This window comes from Phocoena sinus, chromosome 9 (assembly GCF_008692025.1).
Source record: "Phocoena sinus isolate mPhoSin1 chromosome 9, mPhoSin1.pri, whole genome shotgun sequence".
NCBI classification, from domain to species: domain Eukaryota; kingdom Metazoa; phylum Chordata; class Mammalia; order Artiodactyla; family Phocoenidae; genus Phocoena; species Phocoena sinus.
The window spans coordinates 97,805,877-97,826,764 of NC_045771.1; the positions used below are offsets into that span (position 1 = coordinate 97,805,877).

General features: G+C 49.1%; 1 protein-coding gene and 1 non-coding gene across 5 annotated transcripts in view; one reads left to right on the plus strand and one right to left on the minus strand.

Moving 5' to 3' along the window:
- Positions 1-1,106: 1,106 nt before the first annotated feature.
- On the minus strand, positions 1,107-1,239 carry LOC116759901. The gene has a single exon (XR_004351571.1). It is a non-coding gene; the product is annotated as a small nucleolar RNA SNORA9 (small nucleolar RNA).
- Positions 1,240-8,621: 7,382 nt separating this feature from the next.
- Positions 8,622-20,888, plus strand: part of CCM2 (CCM2 scaffold protein) — a 59,369-nt gene continuing 47,102 nt past the window's right edge. For 2 of the 4 annotated variants that reach the window (XM_032643070.1, XM_032643072.1), the window contains exon 1: positions 8,622-8,782. In XM_032643070.1, the coding sequence (XP_032498961.1) occupies positions 8,753-8,782 (30 nt within the window). In that variant the 5' untranslated portion in view covers positions 8,622-8,752. Of the gene's footprint in view, positions 8,783-11,261; positions 11,326-20,888 lie in introns of all 4 variants that reach the window. The other 2 variants (XM_032643067.1, XM_032643071.1) reach the window with 2 other exon arrangements.

Consider the following 20,888-nt stretch of genomic DNA (forward strand, 5'->3'; position numbering starts at 1 on the left):
ATGTGACAAGGTAGCCCATCAGTTACATGGAAGCTGGTAGGAGACACAAAGCAAAGACAGTTGATTATTCACCACAGCAGTAGATAGACAGAGCACCGGCGTTCTCCACCAGCCCCATTTCCCTTCGGGTGACACAAGGGGAGCCAGAAGGCACTCACAATGCAGTGCACTGCACCACAGAAAAGGCACCCTGAGCACAGAAAAGCCAAATCTTTTACAGTCGACAGTGGGCAGGCCTGCTCTCTGCTCTGGAAGTACTAGCTCGTACATACCCAGGCTGTCTATTTGAACATGTTTGAAAAGAAAGTCAAAGGGCAGCCAGTGCCTCGCTCCTAGGACTGCAGAACCATGAGACTCACCGACAAGTGTCCCGACGGCAGCCCCAGGAGACTGGTGTGTTCAGCATTTGCACTTGGACTGAAGAGAGAGATCCGAATCTGCTAGAAGCCTTGACCTTCAAGGGAGAAGGTGTGGTGTGACCCCCGCCATGCAGGAGCATAGGAGCTGTGCTGCCCTGCTATGACCATGCTGGCCATATCCCTGCCTGTACCCAACAGCCCTCGCCCCAAGGCAAGGCCCAATGGCATTTCCCTAGAACCGAAACTTCCTACCCGCTTCTGGATTCCATTCCTCCCTCCCTCCCTCCATTCCACCACTGCAGAATTTAGCCTTTGCTTCTCTTTGGTTTACCCGCAAATGGTAATGTCCCAAAGGGCAGGGCCCAGCCCTATCATTCCTTTATACTCTTTATTCCCTGCTGCGGGTCTAACTTCACCTTTACCACTCTCTCTGAGCTTCACTTTCAACTTCTGTAAGGCTTCTGTTTGAAGGATATAATAAAATAATACAATAAAACTGACCACAAGCCTGGAACAGAGCAAACACCCGAAATCCAAAACGACTTTGGCAAAGACATCAACGTTCTCTAATCTGCCCGGCGCAATAGAGTAGCCACTTGCCAAATGTGGCTACTGAGCGTCTAAAAATGTAGGTGGGGGGAATGAAAAACTGAGTTTTAAATTTAACCATATGTGTCAAGTGGTCACCACATCAGACAGTACAGGTCTGTATGCTGCCCAGCACACCAGATAGGGAAGGCAGCAGGCAACTGTCTGAAATTTCTATAACCTTGCTCTGGATGGAGCAGGGCAAGGCCTCAAACCGTTTCAAAATTTTTCTTGCAAGCACTGTAGGAATGCACAGGGTCACTGCAGACCCAAGCACGCTGGAGGCTTGCAGCCCACATTCCTTCCAGCCCCTAAAGCTCTGGACAGACAGCCGTACTCCTACTGAGCACCAGCCGGGACCAGAAACTGGGACAAGAGATCACGGGTTGAATTAGGCCTACTTGGGTTTACCCACTGGACACAGATAACTGACCAACAGTAGGAAGGGAAGGACTCCGGACAGCAATCCCTTCTGGCTCAGGGAGTAAGGGAAGGAGCCTTGGGAGAGGCAGCTTTGTCAAGCAGTTGAAAGGACAGGAGTTAACTTTAACTTCATTCCTTACGACCCTGTAAATATCCTTATCGCCACCTCATTACACAAAATCGCCTTTGCTTCCACAGTCTTCGCAGAACTGTAGACCATGACACAAAAGTTGACTCTATTCTCATTTTACCCCATGAAATAATGGTGGAGAACTGCGGGCCAAGTTCCGGGAATGGCGAGCTGGGGCCGGAGCAGTGTCACTTACCAGGCCATCTTACAGATCATCTGCTGCGGAGCAGTCGAGGGCCGTCCACCTGGAGGGGGCACGGGGTCAGCTCAAGCAAGGTCTCGTGTCGCCTTCCTAGTTCTCGACCCTTGGGAGGCTATACCCACGAGCCCATTCCTCCCGGCGCTGCCTGCCAAGGCCGCATGTGTACTCCGAACGGGATCCTCAGAAGCTCGGTTAGAACCACCCTCGCGTCTCCCCTCCAACCGCAGGGCGGAACGGCCCAGGCCGAGCACCCGCAACGATCACCGGACCGACGGAGCCAAGCGCGGAATAACTTGGAGACGGCGCGCCCGCTCCAACTGGGCCCGGCGCCCCGCACCTCGCACCCCAGCAAGGCCCGCACGCCCTACGACCCTCACCTGGCCTCAGTAGACGGCAGACACCGCCTGGGACCCTTGATGGCACTGGATGGCCACGACCCCCAGAAGCAGCCTCACCCCGACTGCCACCCATGGGTGCAGCCGCGCACGCTCCCGCCGCCCGCTGGCAGACGCACGTGGCGTCACGTGACCCGCGCGGCCCTGGGAGATGACGTCACGAGGGGCGCCAGGGCGAGGCTGGGCGCGCGTCAGCTGCGCCCCTCGGTAGTCCCTTGTGAAGCCGAGAGCGGAAGTGTAGTAAACCGCTGGAGGCGGGGCGCGCCGCGTTCCTGTTACCCCCGGGAGGAAATGGGGGACCCAGGAAGGTGGGGAAGCGGGCCTCGTAAAGGAACAGGAGGACGGCAGCCAGCGGCGAGCTGGGCGCGGCAGGCTGGTGCAGGCGGAAGGTCGCACAAGTGAGAAGCTGGATGCTTGGTCCTGTTCAGAATAGGGGAAGACACCCCCTTTGCTTTTAGAATTGAATTCTCCGCCCTTTTCAAAGGAATGTCCATCCCTAATGGCTAAATATGCCCACGGCTACTCTCACGACTCAGGATTGTTTCCCAAGGGCCTGGGAACACTCCTTCTGAAATGTTATTGTCAAGGGGGAGAAACTCTGATCTCCCAGTGTCCTGGGAGGCTAAGGGCCCACTTGTCACCTGACTCCAATTGCCCTTAACTATACGGAAGAGTGGAGTTTCTTTCTGTGTTTGCGTCCCTTTTAACTGTGATGCGCATCACATTCTGTCTTTGTGGAGAGGTTCTCTGGGTTGCGAGGAAATTTGGGGTTTAAATATATTTCTTACACGCAGGCAGAGGAAAGCGCATTGGAAGGTACTTAGACTGGAAAGGGCGTGGCTTGTTGGAAATACAGCTAAGCATTAACAGGACTGTAGAGTCTTCAACATGTGGAGCAATGGATAAGAAGTACATATTCAAAGGTCTTGAATATAAGGCTACGAAAGCAAGAACTTGGTTCTGTAAAGAAAAGCTGAGTAATACTTGAAACTCATATTTTATGTAGAGCACCTAGTAAATACATTCAAGCAGTTTATAGTATACAAATCCCATTATTTTGTTAAATGTCATGAGACATAGGGTGGGAACAGATTGCTCACATGGAGACTAACATTCACCCAAAGAGGTTAAGTGGCTTGCTCAAGGTCTCATAGGCGGCTAGGGCTTGTTTTATCTCAGATCACTACTCTGTCCATTCTGTCACTCTGCCATGATGTAATCGAGAGAACCAGGAAGGTAACTGGTTATGGAGGGTCAGAACATGGGTGACAGTGTGGGTGTCTATGTGTGACCAAAAAAGGTGGGCTTGCCAAGGACTAAAAGAGGACAGCTTTTTTCTGAGATGATAACCAACAAAATTCCCTAGAAAGGGGAAGATGTTCCATGGAAACTTTTGTCTAAGTAATAAAAAAGGATGCCAAAACATTAAAAACCACATAATCAAAGCTCAATTGCCTTATACTAGGAGGCTGCATGAGACTGGCACAAAGAGAGACAGACCTGTCAGCAATTTCTTAAGTACTTATCAGAATATTGAAAAGAACTTTTTCTAAAACCACATCTCCAAAGAGTAACTCCATTATTCTTCCAAGCCAATTGGGATGTATGCCTGGAAAGAAAAGCAGAGATTTGGCTCTGAAAGAATACACAGAAAGCAATAGGAGCTTCCCCAGTGGCTCAGCGGTTGAGAATCCGCCTGCCAATACAGGGGACACGAGTTCGATCCCTGCTCCAGGAAGATCCCACATGCTACAGAGCAACTAAGCCTGTGCACCACAACTACTGAGCCTGCGCTCTAGAGCCTGCAAGCCACAACTACTGAGCCCACGTGCCACAACTACTGAAGCCCGTGCAGCTAGAGCTCCGCAACAAGAGAAGCCACCGCAGTGAGAAGCCCATGCACCACAATGAAGAGGAGCCCCTGATCGCTGCAACTAGAGAAAGCCTGCACGCAGCAACAAAGACCCAATGCAGCCATAAATAAATTTAAAAAAAACAGAAGGTAATAAGCAAGGAGGTATCAAAGTAGGGCTTACAAGGTTTCTTTCACTGGAGGCACACAGGGTGGCTCTACTTCCAAGGGGTCATTAATGATTTAGCGTTGGTTTGGTCCTTTATCATTTACAGGCCTGGAAACTGGATATTATAAATGCATTGAGAATTCACTTGAATCAACTCTAAAGAAATTCTTTTCTTCACTAATTAAGTCAATACTGGATTTGTCACGTGCACAGCATGGTATGAAGTATTGCATGGCATATGTCGAAGAACAGCTCAGAGACATCTAGGTAGTTATTTGCTAGCTATTTAGTTCTCGATGGGTGAGAGGGACAAAAAGGAAAAAGCTGCAGTCAGCCTTGGAAACAGTGAAAAGATTCACTTAAAAAACATAAAGAGCTGGAATCTTGTAAAGATGTGAGTCCAGGAAACTGTCTTTGAACAGGTCAACTGAGGGTAAATTTTCAGTTGTTCAGGGATTGTTCGAAAACTCTAGCTAGGAAGCATCTGTACAAAGGTGTCTCCAGGTGATGTCAGTGCCTTTCCATCTTAGTCTGGCCTGGTGCACATCATTCCTTTCATTAGAACTCTCAGATACAACGAGGAATCCCACACAGTCCCTATCTTTACAGGAACTTAACGATCTAGTACAGGAATGTCCTAACATGGTTAACATCAGAGACATATGAATAAAGTGCTTTGGGAGCGGGGGAGGAAAAAATTTCATCCAAAGATTTAGTGGAAGAGGTGATACTTGAGCTGGGTGATAAAATCTAACAGGTAAGTCCACCAGGGACAAACCAGGTGTCCAAGGAAGTTTGTTTTATTAATCTCCTGCAACAAGGGAGAATCCCAGGGAATTCTGGGCTGCCTCTCGTTACAAGAGTAGAAAAGGGGTATTGTAGGGTTTGGGATTGCACTGAATAATTCTGAGGAGAGGAGAGGAGAGGGGAAGTGAGGATCAGCTCTAGATTGCGGCTTTCATGAAGTGCAGGCAGTTCAATAACTGGGTCCCAGTCATTTTTGTTCATGGGATGGGGCCACAGAGCAGGCTAGGGAAGTAAGTGGTAAGAAAGCAGTAATCACGAAAAAGAAGGAGGTTGTTGGGACACTTTACATCCGAGGTGCGACCTTGGCAGAAATATTGTTCTCAATTAACACTGCAGCTAGCCTTATGTCTGTTATGAGAGACTGACTACACAGACAATGGTCCGACCATTTATAGAAATAGCATTCTGACCCACAAACCGCAGCAACCAGCCCAGGGAACCAACCCCTTCTCTACAGTAGCCCACCCAGGAAGCTGGCTGTTGTTAAGTCAGACTTGGGGGGAGTCAGACTGCTATCTCTAGTGACAATCCAGGAAAGCAAATGATAACCTCCAAGCAAGCCAAATGGCCAGAACTTGGTCAATAATTTACAGCTTCCCTAATTTTTGTTCCCACTTCTAAATTAGGACCAACCAGAGAAAGCCCTACACAGTCCTCCAATCAATCGCATGGATACCCCACTTCTAGGTAGCCCACCTCCAGCCTCCCCAGGCCACACCCCCGACTTTTTCACTAGGAAGCTCTCCCACTCCTCTGCCTGCCTTTGGGTCTCTGCCAGATGCACGTGATGGTGGCTGACTCCTTCACTATAGCCAGCTCTGAACAAATAGCCTTTGCCTGTTCTCATTTAGTTGGTCCTCCTTCATTTCCAAAATTATCACCATCTGATTATTAGTAGGCAAAATTTTACTTGAAGCCTGGACTTGTGTGTGTGGAAATAAGGCAAAGGCGTTCTAATGGGTAGGAGCAGCCTGAGGAGGGTCAGCCTGGGATCAGGTTGTGAAAAAATAGGGAATACATATATTAGTCTCTACCCGGGGTTCCTAGCACAGAGCTCCCACATCGCTTGAAATTTCCTGGGTGAAAGGAATGTCTTTGTTCTAATGAGGCAACTCTGGGTGGGCTCCTGGATGGTTACTGGATGGGAGCTGGTCACCAGAAAGACCATGATTAGGAGCTTGAAATTTTCAGCCCCACCTCCCCATCCTCCAGAGACAAAATAGAGTTAATAATTGATCATGCCTATATGATGAAGTCTCCATAAAATTCCAGTAGTATGGGGTTTGGAGATCTTCTAGGTTGCCGATCACGTGGGGGGTGGCTGGGAGAATGGTGTGTTCAGAAGACAGCTCTATACCCCTTCCCACATACCTTACCCTAAGCATCTTTTTTTTTTTTTCTTTTGCGGTACGCGGGCCTCTCACTGTTGTGGCCTCTCCCTTTGCGGAGCACAGGCTCCGGACGCGCAGGCCCAGCGGCCATGGCTCACGGGCCCAGCCGCTCCGCGGCATGTGGGATCTTCCCGGACCGGGGCACAAACCCGCGTCCCCTGCATCGTCAGGCGGACTCTCAACCACTGCGCCACCAGGGAAACCTTTAAGCATCTCTTTTATTTGTATGTTTATCTGTATCTTTATCATATCCTTTTATAATAAACTGGTAAACAGTAAGTAAAGTGTTTTCCTGAGTTCTGTGATTCATTCTAGCATATTAATTGCACCCAAGCAGGGGGTCCTGGGAACCTCCAATTTATAGCTGGTCAGAAGCACAGGTAACAACCTGGACTTTCAATTGTCATCTGAAGTGGGGGGCAGGGCAGTCTTATGGGACTGCGCCCTGAGATGTTTTGCTCTCTCCAGGTAGATATTGTCAGAATTGATTTAAAATGTAGGACGGGACTTCCCTGGTGGTGCAGTGGTTAAGAATCCGCCTGCCAATTCAGGGGACACGGGTTCGATCCCTGGTCCGGGGAGGTCCCACATGCCGTGGAGCCACTAAGCCCGCACACCACAACTACTGAAGCCCGTGTGCCTAGAGCCCATGCTCCGCAATAAGAGAAGCCATCACAATGAGAAGCCCAAGCACTGCAACTAGGGAAAGCCCACGCGCAGCAATGAAGGCCCGATGTAGCCTAAATAAATAAGTAAATAAAATAAAAACAAACAGTAGGTATAAGGAGCAGCTACTGTTCTGAGGGCTGTCTAGGGAAGACCCCCTCCCCCTCCTCCCAGGGCTGAGGGCCAGACTTTGTTGGAGAGAGAATAGCTTCAGCTCACCGAATGGCAGAGAAGTGCTGGCAGAACTGGCTGAAGTCCACCCTCTGGAAAACTGTTCATGCAGGTGTCTTGCTGACCACTCGGATATAAAACTTCCCAACGTGGGTGCTGGAGGGATATGCCAGCTGCTGGGTACTGGGTACTGCTGGCAGCCCCTCACTGCAGAGCCAGGTGCTTCGGAGAACCCAGAGCTGGAGAAGCTACCCTTGATGTAGGGAGGTAGGCGCTTCAGAGGCCTCTTTCTGCAGGTGCCTGCCGAGAAAGCTCACTGGAACCAGGTGGCAAAGCCCCTTCCTCCTGCACTGCCTCCCAGCCGTTTCTCCTGGCAAAGCTTCACACTGGGCCACCTGGCAAAGCAGGAATGCTCAAAGGGCCCAGCTCCATCCCGAAAAGAGAAATGAGAGTGAATGTGGAGCTGAGAGACAATATATTGACCACTGGCACAGGAGACAGTATTCTTAAAAAAAAATCAATTGAGACAAATACTGGTTTGGTGTCAGTTTACATTCTAGCTGTGCTGCAAGGTTCTTACTGCCAGCTTAGTCTAGTGGCAAAATAGTGGGACTGCTGCTGCTGACTCCAGCTTGCAGTGTGCTTTTGGGCAAACCAACCCATTGGGACCTCATCTGTAAAAGGTGGCAGTTATTTCTGACTGTTAAGGTTCCACCTTTTATTCTGATAGGGTCCGGACGGGCTCGCTGTTGTATTTAAACTTTCCTGACGGGTTTGCCTAAGGAAGTCTGACATTGGAACAGACGAAGTCTTAGAAAAAAGCTTCACTGTGGCCGCAGGAATGGAAGGCAAAACGAGAAAAGAAAAGGGAGTGGGTCCCGCGCCCCTTCCCCAAAGGCCTGGCTCCTCCAGGAGGCCCCGCCTTCGGTTTCCCGCAGGCCACGCCCTTCTATTCTCGCCGGCCACTCCCATCCGAGGCCCCGCCCCTTTGTGAGCCCCGCCTTCCCCTCCCACAGGCCCCCTCCTATAGCCCCACACTCCACCCTCTTCCCCTCCTCCCCTTCCCCACAGGTTCCACCCCTCCCACCGGCCCCGTCCTCTCCTTCCTGTTGGCCTGAGCTCCCTCTCCCTGAGCGCCAGGCAGGCTGGGAAGTTGGCTGCCGTAAAGATGGCGGCAGAATTGAAAAGCTGGAGCAGCTCCCTTGGCCCTGAGGGGCCGGGAGGGTGGGCTGAAGGCGGGGCAGGCGCGCTCGGGCCCTCCCTGAAGGAAGTGCGGCGGGATAGGGGCGCGATAGGCGCGCTCCCGCAGCCCTGAAGCGGTGGGGAGGGCAGGCGCGTTCTCGGCCGCTCACAAGGGTTGGGGGCGGGGCGTGTGGGCCGAAGGGGCGTGCTCGCGGGGGCGGGGCCGCGCCCTCGGCCCGGAAGTGCGGGGTGCGGGGTGCAGGGCGCGGACGGCCCCTGGCGGCCGCGGGCGGAGACTGCGGCCAGGCAAGCGGCGCAGGAGCGGCAGCAGCCGCGGGGCCCGGGCGAGCATGTAGCGGCAGCGGGCGGCGCGGGGCTCCCGGGGCGGGCCGGGCCGCGGGGGCCGCTCGCGGCGACATGGAGGAAGAGGGCAAGAAGGGCAAGAAGGTGAGCCTGCGGGGCGCGTCCTCCCGAAGGCCGGGTGGGGGGCGGGCTGGACCCCAGACCAAGGCAGGCGGAAGGCGGAGGGGCTGGGGTTCGGGGGACGAGGGGAACACGGGAGGGTCCTTCGGGGCCGCCCGTCGGTCTGCCAGTGCGGGGTGTGGGAAAGTCTGGCTTGGGGAGGTCCGTGGAGGGGAGTTCTGATTTGGGAGGTTCGGCGTGGGGAGGCTAGGCGTGGGGAGGTCCGGGACAGGAGTCTGGTGGGACTCCAGCCTGGAGAGGTCCCGGGCGGGAGTCCGGCGTAGGGAGGCCCGGCAAGGGGAGTTCCGAGGTGGGAGTCCGGCGTGGGGAGGCCCCAGGTTGGAAGTCCGGCGTGGGGAGGCCCGGGGGCGCACACTGTTGGAGGTGAGCGTGGCGGGCAGGCCGGGGACCCCGGGTGGACGGCGCATGGTCAGGCCCGGGACAGGGTCGCGGGAGTCGGTCTCCGCGCGATGGAGTAGGAGGCGAGCCCCTGGACAATGGGGTTAGGTGGTCCTTTGCCGGCCGGGCGCGCGGGGGAGGAAGGAGCCACGCCTTTCCGCCCCTTCCGGTCAGTGACTCTCCCCCAAACCCAGGCTCTGCACATGGCCTTCCCCGCGGGTCAGTGACCCGGGGTTGCAGAGGAGCTGGACCCCGTTATGGGCCAGAAAGTTTTCCAGGGTTAGCATCTTGAGAAAATGGGGTGTAAGGTTAATGTAGAAACATTTGCTGCTTAGTTGACTTCAGTATTGGGGTACCAAGTAAAAGCAAAAACTTCTTCATGGTACAGCCCGTTCACGGTCCGGTCCGGCCAGCGCGGGCTGAGTTTTGCTCTACCTAATACCAGCTGAGTGATTTCAGTGACGTTACATTTGGCAGTTGGATTTAGGACACAGTTCAAGAGGCTCCTTAGTCTTTGTAATTTTTAAAATGTGGCTTTAATTACAAGCTAGAGTAATTGATAAAGAAACTCAACATTTTAAGGAGACAAATAACCATGTGAGATAAGCTATCATTAAAATGTAAAATGGATTTCGATGAAATGTATCTTTTTCAAATACAGGCTTTATAATCGAAGTGTCTTACCTGTTATTTTCGTTTTAATAAATGTGTGTGCACTTTTATGTGCAAGTTTAAAACAGACCTTGATAAATCCTCTGATCTTCTGCTCTTCAGAGCCAGCTGTGTCCTTCAGTTGACGATTACTCATCACAAGGTGTCCCATTTTAAAAAAGTATTTGAAATGAAGTGTAGCCAGGTGGTCTTCGGGGAATTGTGCAGTGCTTCTCCTCTCACTTTCTTTATTCATTGTTTTGTTAGGTTATTAATACACATGTGTAATTTAAGTGCAGTATCAGTTGCAGTTACCTACAAAGATGGTTTAAGTCTGGAAAACAGCCCAAGAAAGTGATTCAGCCTGCAAGCATTAGACCACAGAGGGATGCTGCCCACCAAAAAGGGGGAAAGCTGAGTTTATTTAGTGTTTCTACCAAAGCTGGTAGATGCCTTCACAAGAAATGTAGTCAGTTGCATCCTTTCCTGTCACAGATAGGCAGGTGGGCCAGGGCCCTTGTAGGAGAAGGCCTGTCACCAGTGCTCATGGCTGCCAGCATTCTGTAGATAAGCTGGCTCAGTCCTAGCAGAGGACCAATCCTGGCCACGCGGTATCTTCCACAATCAGTCCAAATGGTGCCTGCTAAGGAGAGTTATTCTCTTCATGTGGGTACTAGCCCATCTGATGGGGAAGGATGAGAATGAATTTTCCCCAGAACTTTCAACCAGCTCTGGAAGAAACATTTGAACATTCCGCATATTGAGAGAGACAGAGAAGTGGTAAGACATTCCTGAGCTTTTGGAATAGAACCAGTAAATCTCAAGAATTTTATAGTGGGGGCAATGGAAAGATTCAGGCATAGAGAAGATTAATACATTTCATTGTCTCTATTAGAGGAGATAACCTGTTATTACACAGTTGCCTAAGCCAGGAGGTTTGTGTTTTCTGTGTACTCTGCCACTGCCGTATCTCATTTTCCTACAGGCAGGCTAGGCAGAGAGCTCTGGGGCATAGATTTCTATCCAGGCCACGACTTAGCACACTTTACCTCTTGCTCTCAGCCAATCACATGCCAGTAGAACCTTCCTGCTCTGCTCCCCCATTCAATGTGAGGTCACCTCCAACTCAGTCAATTTGATGCTTAAGTTGTTCTCATTATTCTAAATTAACTAGAGCTATCGATTTTAAAACTTATACACAAATTCAAGCAGAAGCAGCGAGTAATGACTTCATAGTTTTATGAAAGTACCATTTGGACATTTAAATTCTCTTTCCAAGTTAGCTTCCTCAAAAAGTGCAGATTTAAGCCTTGTAAAAATGTGGATTGATAGGCTCTTCAGGTCTTCAGATGCTTGTCTTGGTGTTCTGTCAAGCAGTTATTCAGGCTTGTTCTAACGTGGCCTGTTTCCTCAGGACAGGACTCATCGAGCTGCCAGAGAACCAGTAGACCAGAGTGGATTTCATATAGAGTGCACAGGTACAGCCCTGTCCTTACTCAGGCTACCTTGGCACACACGATGATGGTGACTGGAGCCAGTAATGTCCCGTGGAAGGTGCTGGGTGATGGGGTGTGGGAGGAGCTGATGAGAAGATGGGGAGGTCTGGGGTATGGACGTGTGGACAGAGAAGTCCACTAGCTGCCAGAGGCGTGGGACCTGGGGAGTAGGAATGACCATGGAGGTCACTCTCCTGCCTGAACGTCCCCAGAGTGACTGGTACCTTTGAGGCCACCATTCCTACTTGGGGGTTTGGAGAATGAGACTTCCTCCTTACAGAGCAGACCCAAGTTCCATGCATTTTGATACTCTTCTGTTAGGATGTAATTCCTTTTTGTAGGAAGCTTAGGTTTACACTTGAGTTGGATTATGTGCATTTTTATAAAAACACTTGACTCAGATGCGGATCACAGCCTTTGGGAAGACACAGTTGTGGGAAGTCACCCTTGGCCCTCAACCTTGTTCAGGTCCCGGTTTCTGCTGCTTCTGCTGCTGTCGGGGCATAGGTCGCACCACAGGTAGCCATGATTTCAGCCTGAACAAAGTTAAATAGTTTTACATTGGTCTGTTTTATTTGTATTCTTTAAATGAAAAAAACCAAAGGTTATAAAGTACCCTAGAAATGTAGGACTTGGTGTAAATGATAATGAGGCATTATTATTAATTTTGTTGGGTGTAATATTTGTAATGTCTTGTCAAGTTCTGATCTGATAGACATATACACTGGGGTATTTATAGGTGAAACAATATGATTTCGGAGATTTGCTTTACTCAGACTAGAAAAAAAAGAGGGGAGACAGCTGAATGCTTTGGCAGTGGTTATTCATTATTCGTTATTCTGCTTACTTTTGTGAATTTTTGAAGTTTCCATAAGAAAAGTGGGGAGAAAAATATTCCTCTAGGTTATGGGTCCCCAGTTATCAGCCCACGTACTTGCCAAATCATCCCTTAGCTAGTGTCTGTGAGGAAGTGGGAGTTTGAGCTACACCAGCCCTCAGGCAGCCATACCTTCTCTACAGGTATGTGTGCATATGTGTAAGTATTTGTATCGCTGAAATGAAAGTTTAAAGAAATAATTATTACTACAAGCAGGGCACTCTGATTTTTTTTATTCTGTTCTTTTTTTTTGGTTTTTTTTTTAAACTGCTGGTCATGACCTACTAAATTGCTTTTATAACTGTATTGATTCTGTAGGTGTCACAGCCATAATATGGGTTAACAAAGTGAATTTGGGCCTCTCTACCTTGTTTTCTTTCCTCTCGGATGGTTGTCACAGTGATTCTTCGATGGCAGTGTTGCACCCTGGGGTGAGGAGGCCGGAAGACCACTGCAGGAGGTATCTGGTGGAGACCAGACGTCAGGCCGTCAGTAGATGAGTCCAGAATAACTGGCAAACATGAGGCTCATTCCTCTTCTGGTTTGGAGAATTACCGTTTACATAGTATCATGTATTTATTAATTTTCTGCATTAGGAACTGTAAATTCCCTGGTCTTCTTCAGTCAGATTGATAACCCACTGATCGTGATAATTTAGGTTCAGAAAGCACATCAGAATCTTCTAGTACTTTTCTATTTCTGCTCTGGGCATCGTTTGAGAGGAAGACATTTTTATGACCAACAGTACTGCAATAGGGGGCTGCTCTGGAATGGGAAGGGCTGTCAGTGTTCTGCCCTGTGAGGTCAAGGACAAGTGCCTTCTGTACCCAGTAGGTTTGGTCACTGCAGTTACTGTTAGTCTTTTATTTCTTCATTTCTGTCAGCAATAATAACCCACCTGCTCCATCCTCATCACCACTCTGTGGTGTGATGCAGTTAAGTACTGTAGATTTAGCTGATTGGTGTGAAATCATCCTATTTATTTATTTGGGTGCCTATTACATGCTCAGTACAGTGAGAAGGGCTGAGGCCATCTCATTTTATTTGGAGAGTAAGCTGCTCACACCATGTTAGAGAATGAGAGAGGGCCAGTGCCCTCATATCAGGAGAGACAGGCAGGCATCAGCTAATTCCACCCGGGAGACCATGCATGTGATGTACAGAAGCAGGCAAGGAGGGGACTGAGGCCCTGAAGTGCTGGGAGGGCTTGGAGCCCAGGGTGTTTGTGTGTAGGGTTGGTTTTGGTCCCGGGTGCAGCTGAAGCCATTGGAGGTTTTCATTCATTGCTTTAAGAATTGTTCATTGTCACTGTGTGCCAGGTGCAGATGCTGGGGAGACAGATGAGGTCTGTGGCCACAGAGCTTGAAGGGGAGCTCAGAGGACAGATGAGGATGGATATTAGGAAGTGTGATTTGATAAGAGTGAATAAGGAAACCTTTTTGTTATGAAGACATCAAGTACAAGTGTAGAGAAAATCTTCTAATGCAGATTCAAATGCCACAATGTCAAATATCATCAATGCATGAGCAGGTTGTTTCAGGTACACTTTTTCCTCATCCACTCCTGCTCCCCAGGTGTTATGGGCTAAACTATGCCCTGCGCCCCCAACTCATATGTTGAAGCCCTGACCCCCCCAGCCCCTCAGAATGCGTCTGCATTTGGAGATAGGGCGTTTAAAGAGGTGATTAAGGATAAATGAGGTTGGGCTTCCCTGGTGGCGCAGTGGTTAAGAATCCGCCTGCCAGTGCAAGGGACACAGGTTCGAGCCCTGGCCTGGGAAGATCCCACATGCCGTGGGGCAACTAAGCCCGTGTGCCACAACTACTGAGCCTGCGAGCCACAACTACTGAGCCCGCATGCCACAGCTGCTGAGCCCGCGTGTCACAACTACTGAAGCGCGTGCGCCTAGAGCCCGTGCTCCGCAACAGGAGAAGCCACTGCACTGAGAAGCCTGTGCACTGCAACAAAGAGTAGACCCCCACTCGCTGCAACTAGAGAAAGCCTGCGTGCAGCAACGAAGACCCAACACAGCCAAAAATAAATAAATAAATAAATAAATAAATATTTTTAGAAAAAGGGTAAGTGAGGTCACTAGGGTGGGCCCTAATCCCATATGACTGATGTCCTTATAAGAAGAGGAAATTTGGACAAAGAGACACCGGGGATGTGCATCCAGTATAGGGATGTTGTGGAGATCAGGGAGAAGATGGCTGTTTCCAAACTGAGGAAGCGGCCTCGGGAGAAACCAGCCCTGCTGAACCCTTGGTCTCGGACACCCAGCCTCCGGGACTGCGAGACAATAAATAACTGTTCTTGAAGCTGCCAGGTCTGTGGTGCTTTGTTCAGGCAGACTAAGTGGGTTATTTTGAAGCATACCCTAGACATCACGCTGATGTGACAAGAGTCTAGTGCAGTCAGTCCTCTGCTAGGACTGGTTCGGTGGGACCTGGTCTCATCCTAGCCTGGAGGTTCTGAGGACCTGGTCTCCACTGTCGTCTTAGACGTGGACGAGCTACTCAGAGTGGCGGGACCACTTGCATGTGCTCTGTGTGGGCCGCAAACCGCACACTCACTGTGGTCATGTGACCTAGGGTCTGTAGCAGGGGATTGGGCTGAGCCACATTTGCCCAGCCTCCGTGCCATTGTCCTGCCCCGTGTTCTTTGTGGGCACTTTCACTGCTCCGTTTGCTCGCTCTTATCCCTCAGTCCAAGGCCAGTGGCCGTTCTTCAAATGTGACACGCAGTGTTAATGGTTATGCAATTGCGACAGAGTTTTGATTTGGATTTGTCGATTTAGTAGAAATAAAAAGGACATTTCTTCTTAGCTGTGTGCTGGTGCCAAAAATGTTACAGGTTTTCCTCCGAAGTGTGCCTGAACGGTAGCAGTTTTCTGCTGGATTGCGTTAAGAATTAGGGCATTTGATCACAGGCATTAGATGTGTTCAGTGCCGTGAAAAGGAATCATCTTTAATGGGTGCAGTAGGAAGTTGGAATTTGGGCTTTTGTTCAAGGCTTAGGATGGCAAACTGCAGTGTGTATCTTGTAACCCAGGAGGCGGAAAGAATAGTTGAATTCGGAAAGTGAGAAAAATGGTCATTCTGACCCTGTTGTGTTACCTGGTGTGGGAGATGCTGGCTCACCTGTGTTGTTACTTGTGACTCTGAGAAGAAGAAACTTTTATTTATTTGAATCTTTATTATTCATTCTATAGTTTGAAATGACATGCAGTTTTTTCCCCAGATCTCTAATATGCTTCCTGTGTGTCGTTACCATTAACTCTACAGTCAGGTGTGGTTTAGAATATTCCATTTTCCCCTTGCCATTTACATGGTGGGGATACAGTTTTATTAGTTTAAGGCCTTGGACAGACCTACGTGTCAGGTATGTTATCCTGCTTGTCAATGTCAGGAAACGTTTTGGGTCTGACCGTGTCTAAGTGTTTTATTACTGCTGGTAGAGGTGTTGCTCTAAATAGCTCTTACATTTTATGTTCTGAAATATGCATAGTAGATGAAGGCAGGTACATCCAATGTCAGACCTATTTTAGGCTGTGTTCTAAGCCTCCACATAAAACGTGTGCATCTTGAGCGCTGCTTCTCGGAAGAGGAGTCGACAGCCACAGTGCGCTTCCTCCACCCCGCACGCCCCAAGCATTTTATTATGAAAAGTTTTGAATCCACCAAAGTTGGAAGAATTTTATGGCAAATACCCATATACCCACTGCCTAGATTCTGCCATTAACATTTGGTATGTTTGTTTTATCTCATGTCTACCCATCTCTTCATCCTTCTACCTGTCCATCGACCCATTTTATTTTTCTGATGCATTTCAAAGTAAATTGCAGACATCAGTTCACTTTGATCTAAACACTTCAGCATGCGTATCATTAACTAGAGTTCAGCATTTGTTTACAGTTTTCTTTCTCTGTAAAATTTATGGTGAAACGGACACATCTTAAATGTACATTAGCTAAATTTTGGCAAAAGCATGCACCTGTGTAACCCAAACCCCTGCCAAGAAATAGACCATAATCCTCAATCAGAAAGTTCCCTTCCTACCTCTTAGGAAGTCCCTTTCCCAGGCAACCATTGTTCTGTATTTCCACTATAGATTATTGCTGTTTGGATTAATTTCCAATATACATTAGTATTGTCTGAATTAGTTTTATCTGCTCTAGAACTTGATACAAATGGATTCATACAATATACTTGCGTGCAAGAACCTCTACTCAGCATAATGTTTTTGAGATTCATCCATAATGTCGTGTGTGTGTTATTGCTGAGTAGTAGTCTGTGGTATGTACATACCACAGTTTGTTTATCCGTCACCTTTTGTCGGACATTAGGGTTCTTTTTAGTTTTGTATTATAATGAAAAGCTGCTGTGAACATCTGTGAATGACCCATTGTGTGGACATATGTTATCATTTCTTGTGGACAATAACTACTAATGGAATTGCCCAGTTATATAGGAACTATATATTTAACTTTGTAAAACACTGCCAAACTGTTTCCTACTGAATTTTTGTATGCTAATTCTGTCAGTTATTGAGAAGGGGGGTGTTAAAGTCTCCAGTTATTGTTTTAGGTTTGCCTGTTTCTCCCTGTAGTTCAGTTCATTTTGGCTTCATGTATTTTTTTTTTGATAAATTTATTTATTTTTTAAATTTATTTTTGGCTGCGTTGGGTCTTTGTTGCTGCGCACGGGCTTTCTCTAGTTGTGTTGAGTGGGGGCTGCTCTTCGTTCCGGTGCGTGGGCTTCTCTTGTTGCGGAGCATGGGCTCTAGGCTTGCGGGCTTCAGTAGTTGTGGCTCACGGACTCTAGAGCGCAGGCTCAGTAGTTCTGGCACGTGGGCTCAGTAGTTGTGGCTCGCGGGTTCTAGAGCGCAGGCTCAGTAGTTCTGGCACGTGGGCTCAGTAGTTGTGGCTTGCGGGCTTTAGAGCACAGGCTCAGTAGTTGTGGCATGTGGGCTCAGTAGTTGTGGCACATGGGCTCAGTAGTTGTGGCTTGCGGGCTCTAGAGCACAGGCTCAGTAGTTGTGGCACGTGGGCTCAGTAGTTGTGGCTCGCGGGCTCTAGAGTGTAGGCTCAGTAGTTGTGGTGCACGGGCTTAGTTGCTCCGCGGCATGTGGGATCTTCCCAGACCAGGTCTCGAACCCATGTCCCCTGCACTGGCAGGCAGATTCTTAACTGCTGTGCCACCAGGGAAGCCCCCCGGTACTCTCTGAGTTCTTGCTTACGTTTGCCACAAGATGCTCCAGGTTCATCTGATACTTTCTTGTCCAGCCCTGAGCTTGACATTTGTCCAAGGAGCACTGGTTGCTCTCAGTGGAAATGATATTTAGAAACCAAGATCTGGTCAGTAGATGTGCTTATTGCTACTGGGGTGTTATTACTTCTAGATCCTAGAGTTCATAACCCTGATTCGTGAGAAAGTTATTCTGATACAATCTACTCCTCTCTTTTGCAAATAGGAACCTCTTTGGTGTTATTTTTTCTTGACAATATTTTCTGGAGCTCTTTCATTATGGGTATGTAGATTCTTTATTCTTTTTTAGAGCTGAATGGCATTTTCTCCTGTGGATTAATATAATTCATTTAAACAGTAGCCTGTTTATGAACTTTTAGGTTGTCATTTTGCTCTAACAAAAAAATGCACATATTAGCTTTCTACCAACCTTTCCCATGTGTGTAAATGTATTTATAGGATTAATTCCTGAAAATGCAATTATCAGGAAAGCATATGTACATTTGTAATTTTATAGATATTGGCACATTGTTCCCCATAGTGATTGTTCCAGTTTTTCTTCTTCATTTTTAAAAAAAATATATTTGTTTGTTTATTTGGCTACTCGGGGTCTTAGTTGTGGCATGCAGGATCTTTAGTTGTGGCATGTGGGATCTAGTTCCTTGACCAGGGATCGAACCCAGGCCCCCTGCATTGGGAGTGTGGAGGAGTCTTAGACACTGGACCACCAGGGAAGTTCCTAGTTTTTATTCTTAACAGCAATTTATGATGAGGGTGCTTGTTTTTTTTTTTTTTTTTTTTTAAAAATCTTTATTGGGGTATAGTTGCTTTACAATGGTGTGTTAGTTTCTGCTTTATAACAAAGTGAATCAGCTATACATATACATATGTTCCCATATGTCTTCCCTCTTGCGTCTCCCTCCCTCCCACGGGTGCTTGTTTTTTAATATCTTTGCCCACATGGCATATTTCCAAGCTGTTGAATATTTGCCAAGCTAGTAGATGAAAATTGCATTTGCTAATAATTTTGGATTTTATTTTCCAAAGTGCACTTAAAAGTTGGTTTTTTAAAAAGATTAATTAATTAATTTTTGGCTGCATTGAGTCTTTGTTGCTGCGGGGCTTTCTCTAGTTGTGGCGAGTGGGGGCTACTCTTCGTTGCAGTGTGCAGGCTTCTCATTATCATGGCTTCTCTTGTCGCGGAGCATGGGCTCTAGGCATGCAGGCTTCAGTAGTTGTGGCATGTGGGCTCAGTAGTTGTGGCTCACAGGCTTAGTTGCTCTGTGGCATGTGGGATCTTCCCGGACCAGGGCTCGAACCCGTGTCCCCTGCATTGGCAGGTGGATTCTTAACCACTGTGCCACCAGGGAAGTCCTGGTGCTTTCTGTTGGTTTTATTTATTCACTTATCCATTTTCTTTGATTCCCCAGTCCTCACTCCTCTTTCGTGCCCCTCCTTCATTGGCAACCATCCTTACCTGTTTGATGCAGGTCCTTTTGTTTGTGTACCCTTGTAAAATGTTTATTATTTTGATGTGTGGTGTTTTTGTTTTTGTTTTTGTTTTACGGTACGCGTGCTTCTCACTGTTGTGGCCTCTCCTGTTGCGGAGCACAGGCTCCGGACGCGCAGGCTCAGCAGCCATGACTCACGGGCCCAGCCGCTCCGCGGCATGTGGGATCTTCCCGGACCGGGGCACAAACCCGTGTCCGCTGCATCGGCAGGCGGACTCTCAACCACTGCGCCACCAGAGAAGCCCTGATGTGTGTTTTTAAGAATCTTTTTATTTTGAAATAATTTCAAACTTAAGAAAAATTGCAAAACTGGCCCAGGAATTCCCCCTAATTCCTTAGCAGAATTAGCGCTGAGGTGGTGGCCTCTATGGAGGTGGAGTTGCATGTGCACTGCCCATCCCTTACGCTCAGCAGGTGCTCGGCGTCCATGTACGCATCTCCTGTGTTGCTTCCATCACATTCCTGATGACGTGCTCACCAGGGATGCGGATAGGTTTCCAATGGCCGTCCTCTTGGCTGCACTAGTCTCTTCTGGTCGCCCATCACCAGGGGGTCAGGCTCTAGTAGAGATGCTCGTTGACTTTGCCCATGGCAGCGCTTCCTTTGTGGGCGCTTACATGGGCTCCATGAAGATTCGACGCATGGATAGGTTGTCACATCTGTCCTGCAGCAGGGAACCTGGATGTTTGGCCCTTGGTCAGTGTGTCCAGTGTGTTGGACTGTGGGACACTCATGATCAGTCATGCAGGCAGCTGCAGCCTTCCGTGGGTCATGCACCTCAGAAGTGAGGCAAGCTTTACCATCCGTGACCTGGGACCGGTCTGGTGGGCGAGGCTCTACCTGAGTCAGCAGTGTGGGTAAGGTAGTGGACCTTGCTTCCTCTGGGGCCAGACGACGTGCAGCCTCCTGTTTATGGAAGTGCATGGGTTTTACCTTTAAGTGGAGCTGTTCTTTCTGTTGGGCGTTTCTGGGGCGGGTCTCACCTTATGAGAATGCAGTTGGGAGAGAACTTGTTCGAATTGTGCTCGAGCTGTCATCGTTTTGCCTTCGGTGAGCGTTCCTCCCCCTCATCCCATTCCCACTTCGGGTGCTCCTGTCCTTACGGGAGAAGCGCCTTCTGTATCCCAAGGGGCCATCGGGGATTGGCATCCTCTCTGTTAGTGGCTGTGGGGTCAGAGTGTGACATGCTGTCCATGATGCTGTCCAAATGGCCCACAGGTGACCCGGGGAAGCCAGGCCTTGGACTTTGCTTTCCTCATGACCTGCCCCTTTAGACAGAGGTGGGCGGGTGGCACGTAACCCTCGCAGGTGGTTCTCTCTGGGAGCCATCAGTCTGCTACGACTCCCACAAGAATGAAGTCCCACCATCACTCGGCACGTGCCGGCTGGGCAGCCGATGGAGAGTTCAGGCAATAAAGGTCTGCTGTTCACTTTGCCAGGTGTAGGCAGACTGACTTGTTTTCTTCCCAGAGGGCACAGCGTTCTTTCAGAAGGCACTGGTGGTGTCTGAGGTGGCACATTGGGAGCCATCAGTGGCAGCAACACATTCAGGCCCGGTTGCCATGCCAGGTGGCATGGGGACAGCGGCCCTGCTGTTTGAGGGCTCCATGCACCAGTGGCTTCTATTACGCTGACTGGGTGGAACCTCAGGCCCAGACATGGGTTCAGTAGTGCGTCTTGGCCCCTTTAGGGGTGCCAGCAACTCTTGCCATGCATTTGTCAAGGCTTGCCATGCAGGGTCACCTACACCAGCCTCCAGGCCCTCCCATCAGTGCCTCGTAGCTTCTCTCCCAGTTACACGGGCCGATGAAAACAGCTAGTGCAGCTCAAATGCAGAAACCACAGTCAGTGTTCAAGTCAACAGCACAGGAATATATGGGGCCTGAGGGTCCTCGCCCTCCTCCCCACGTA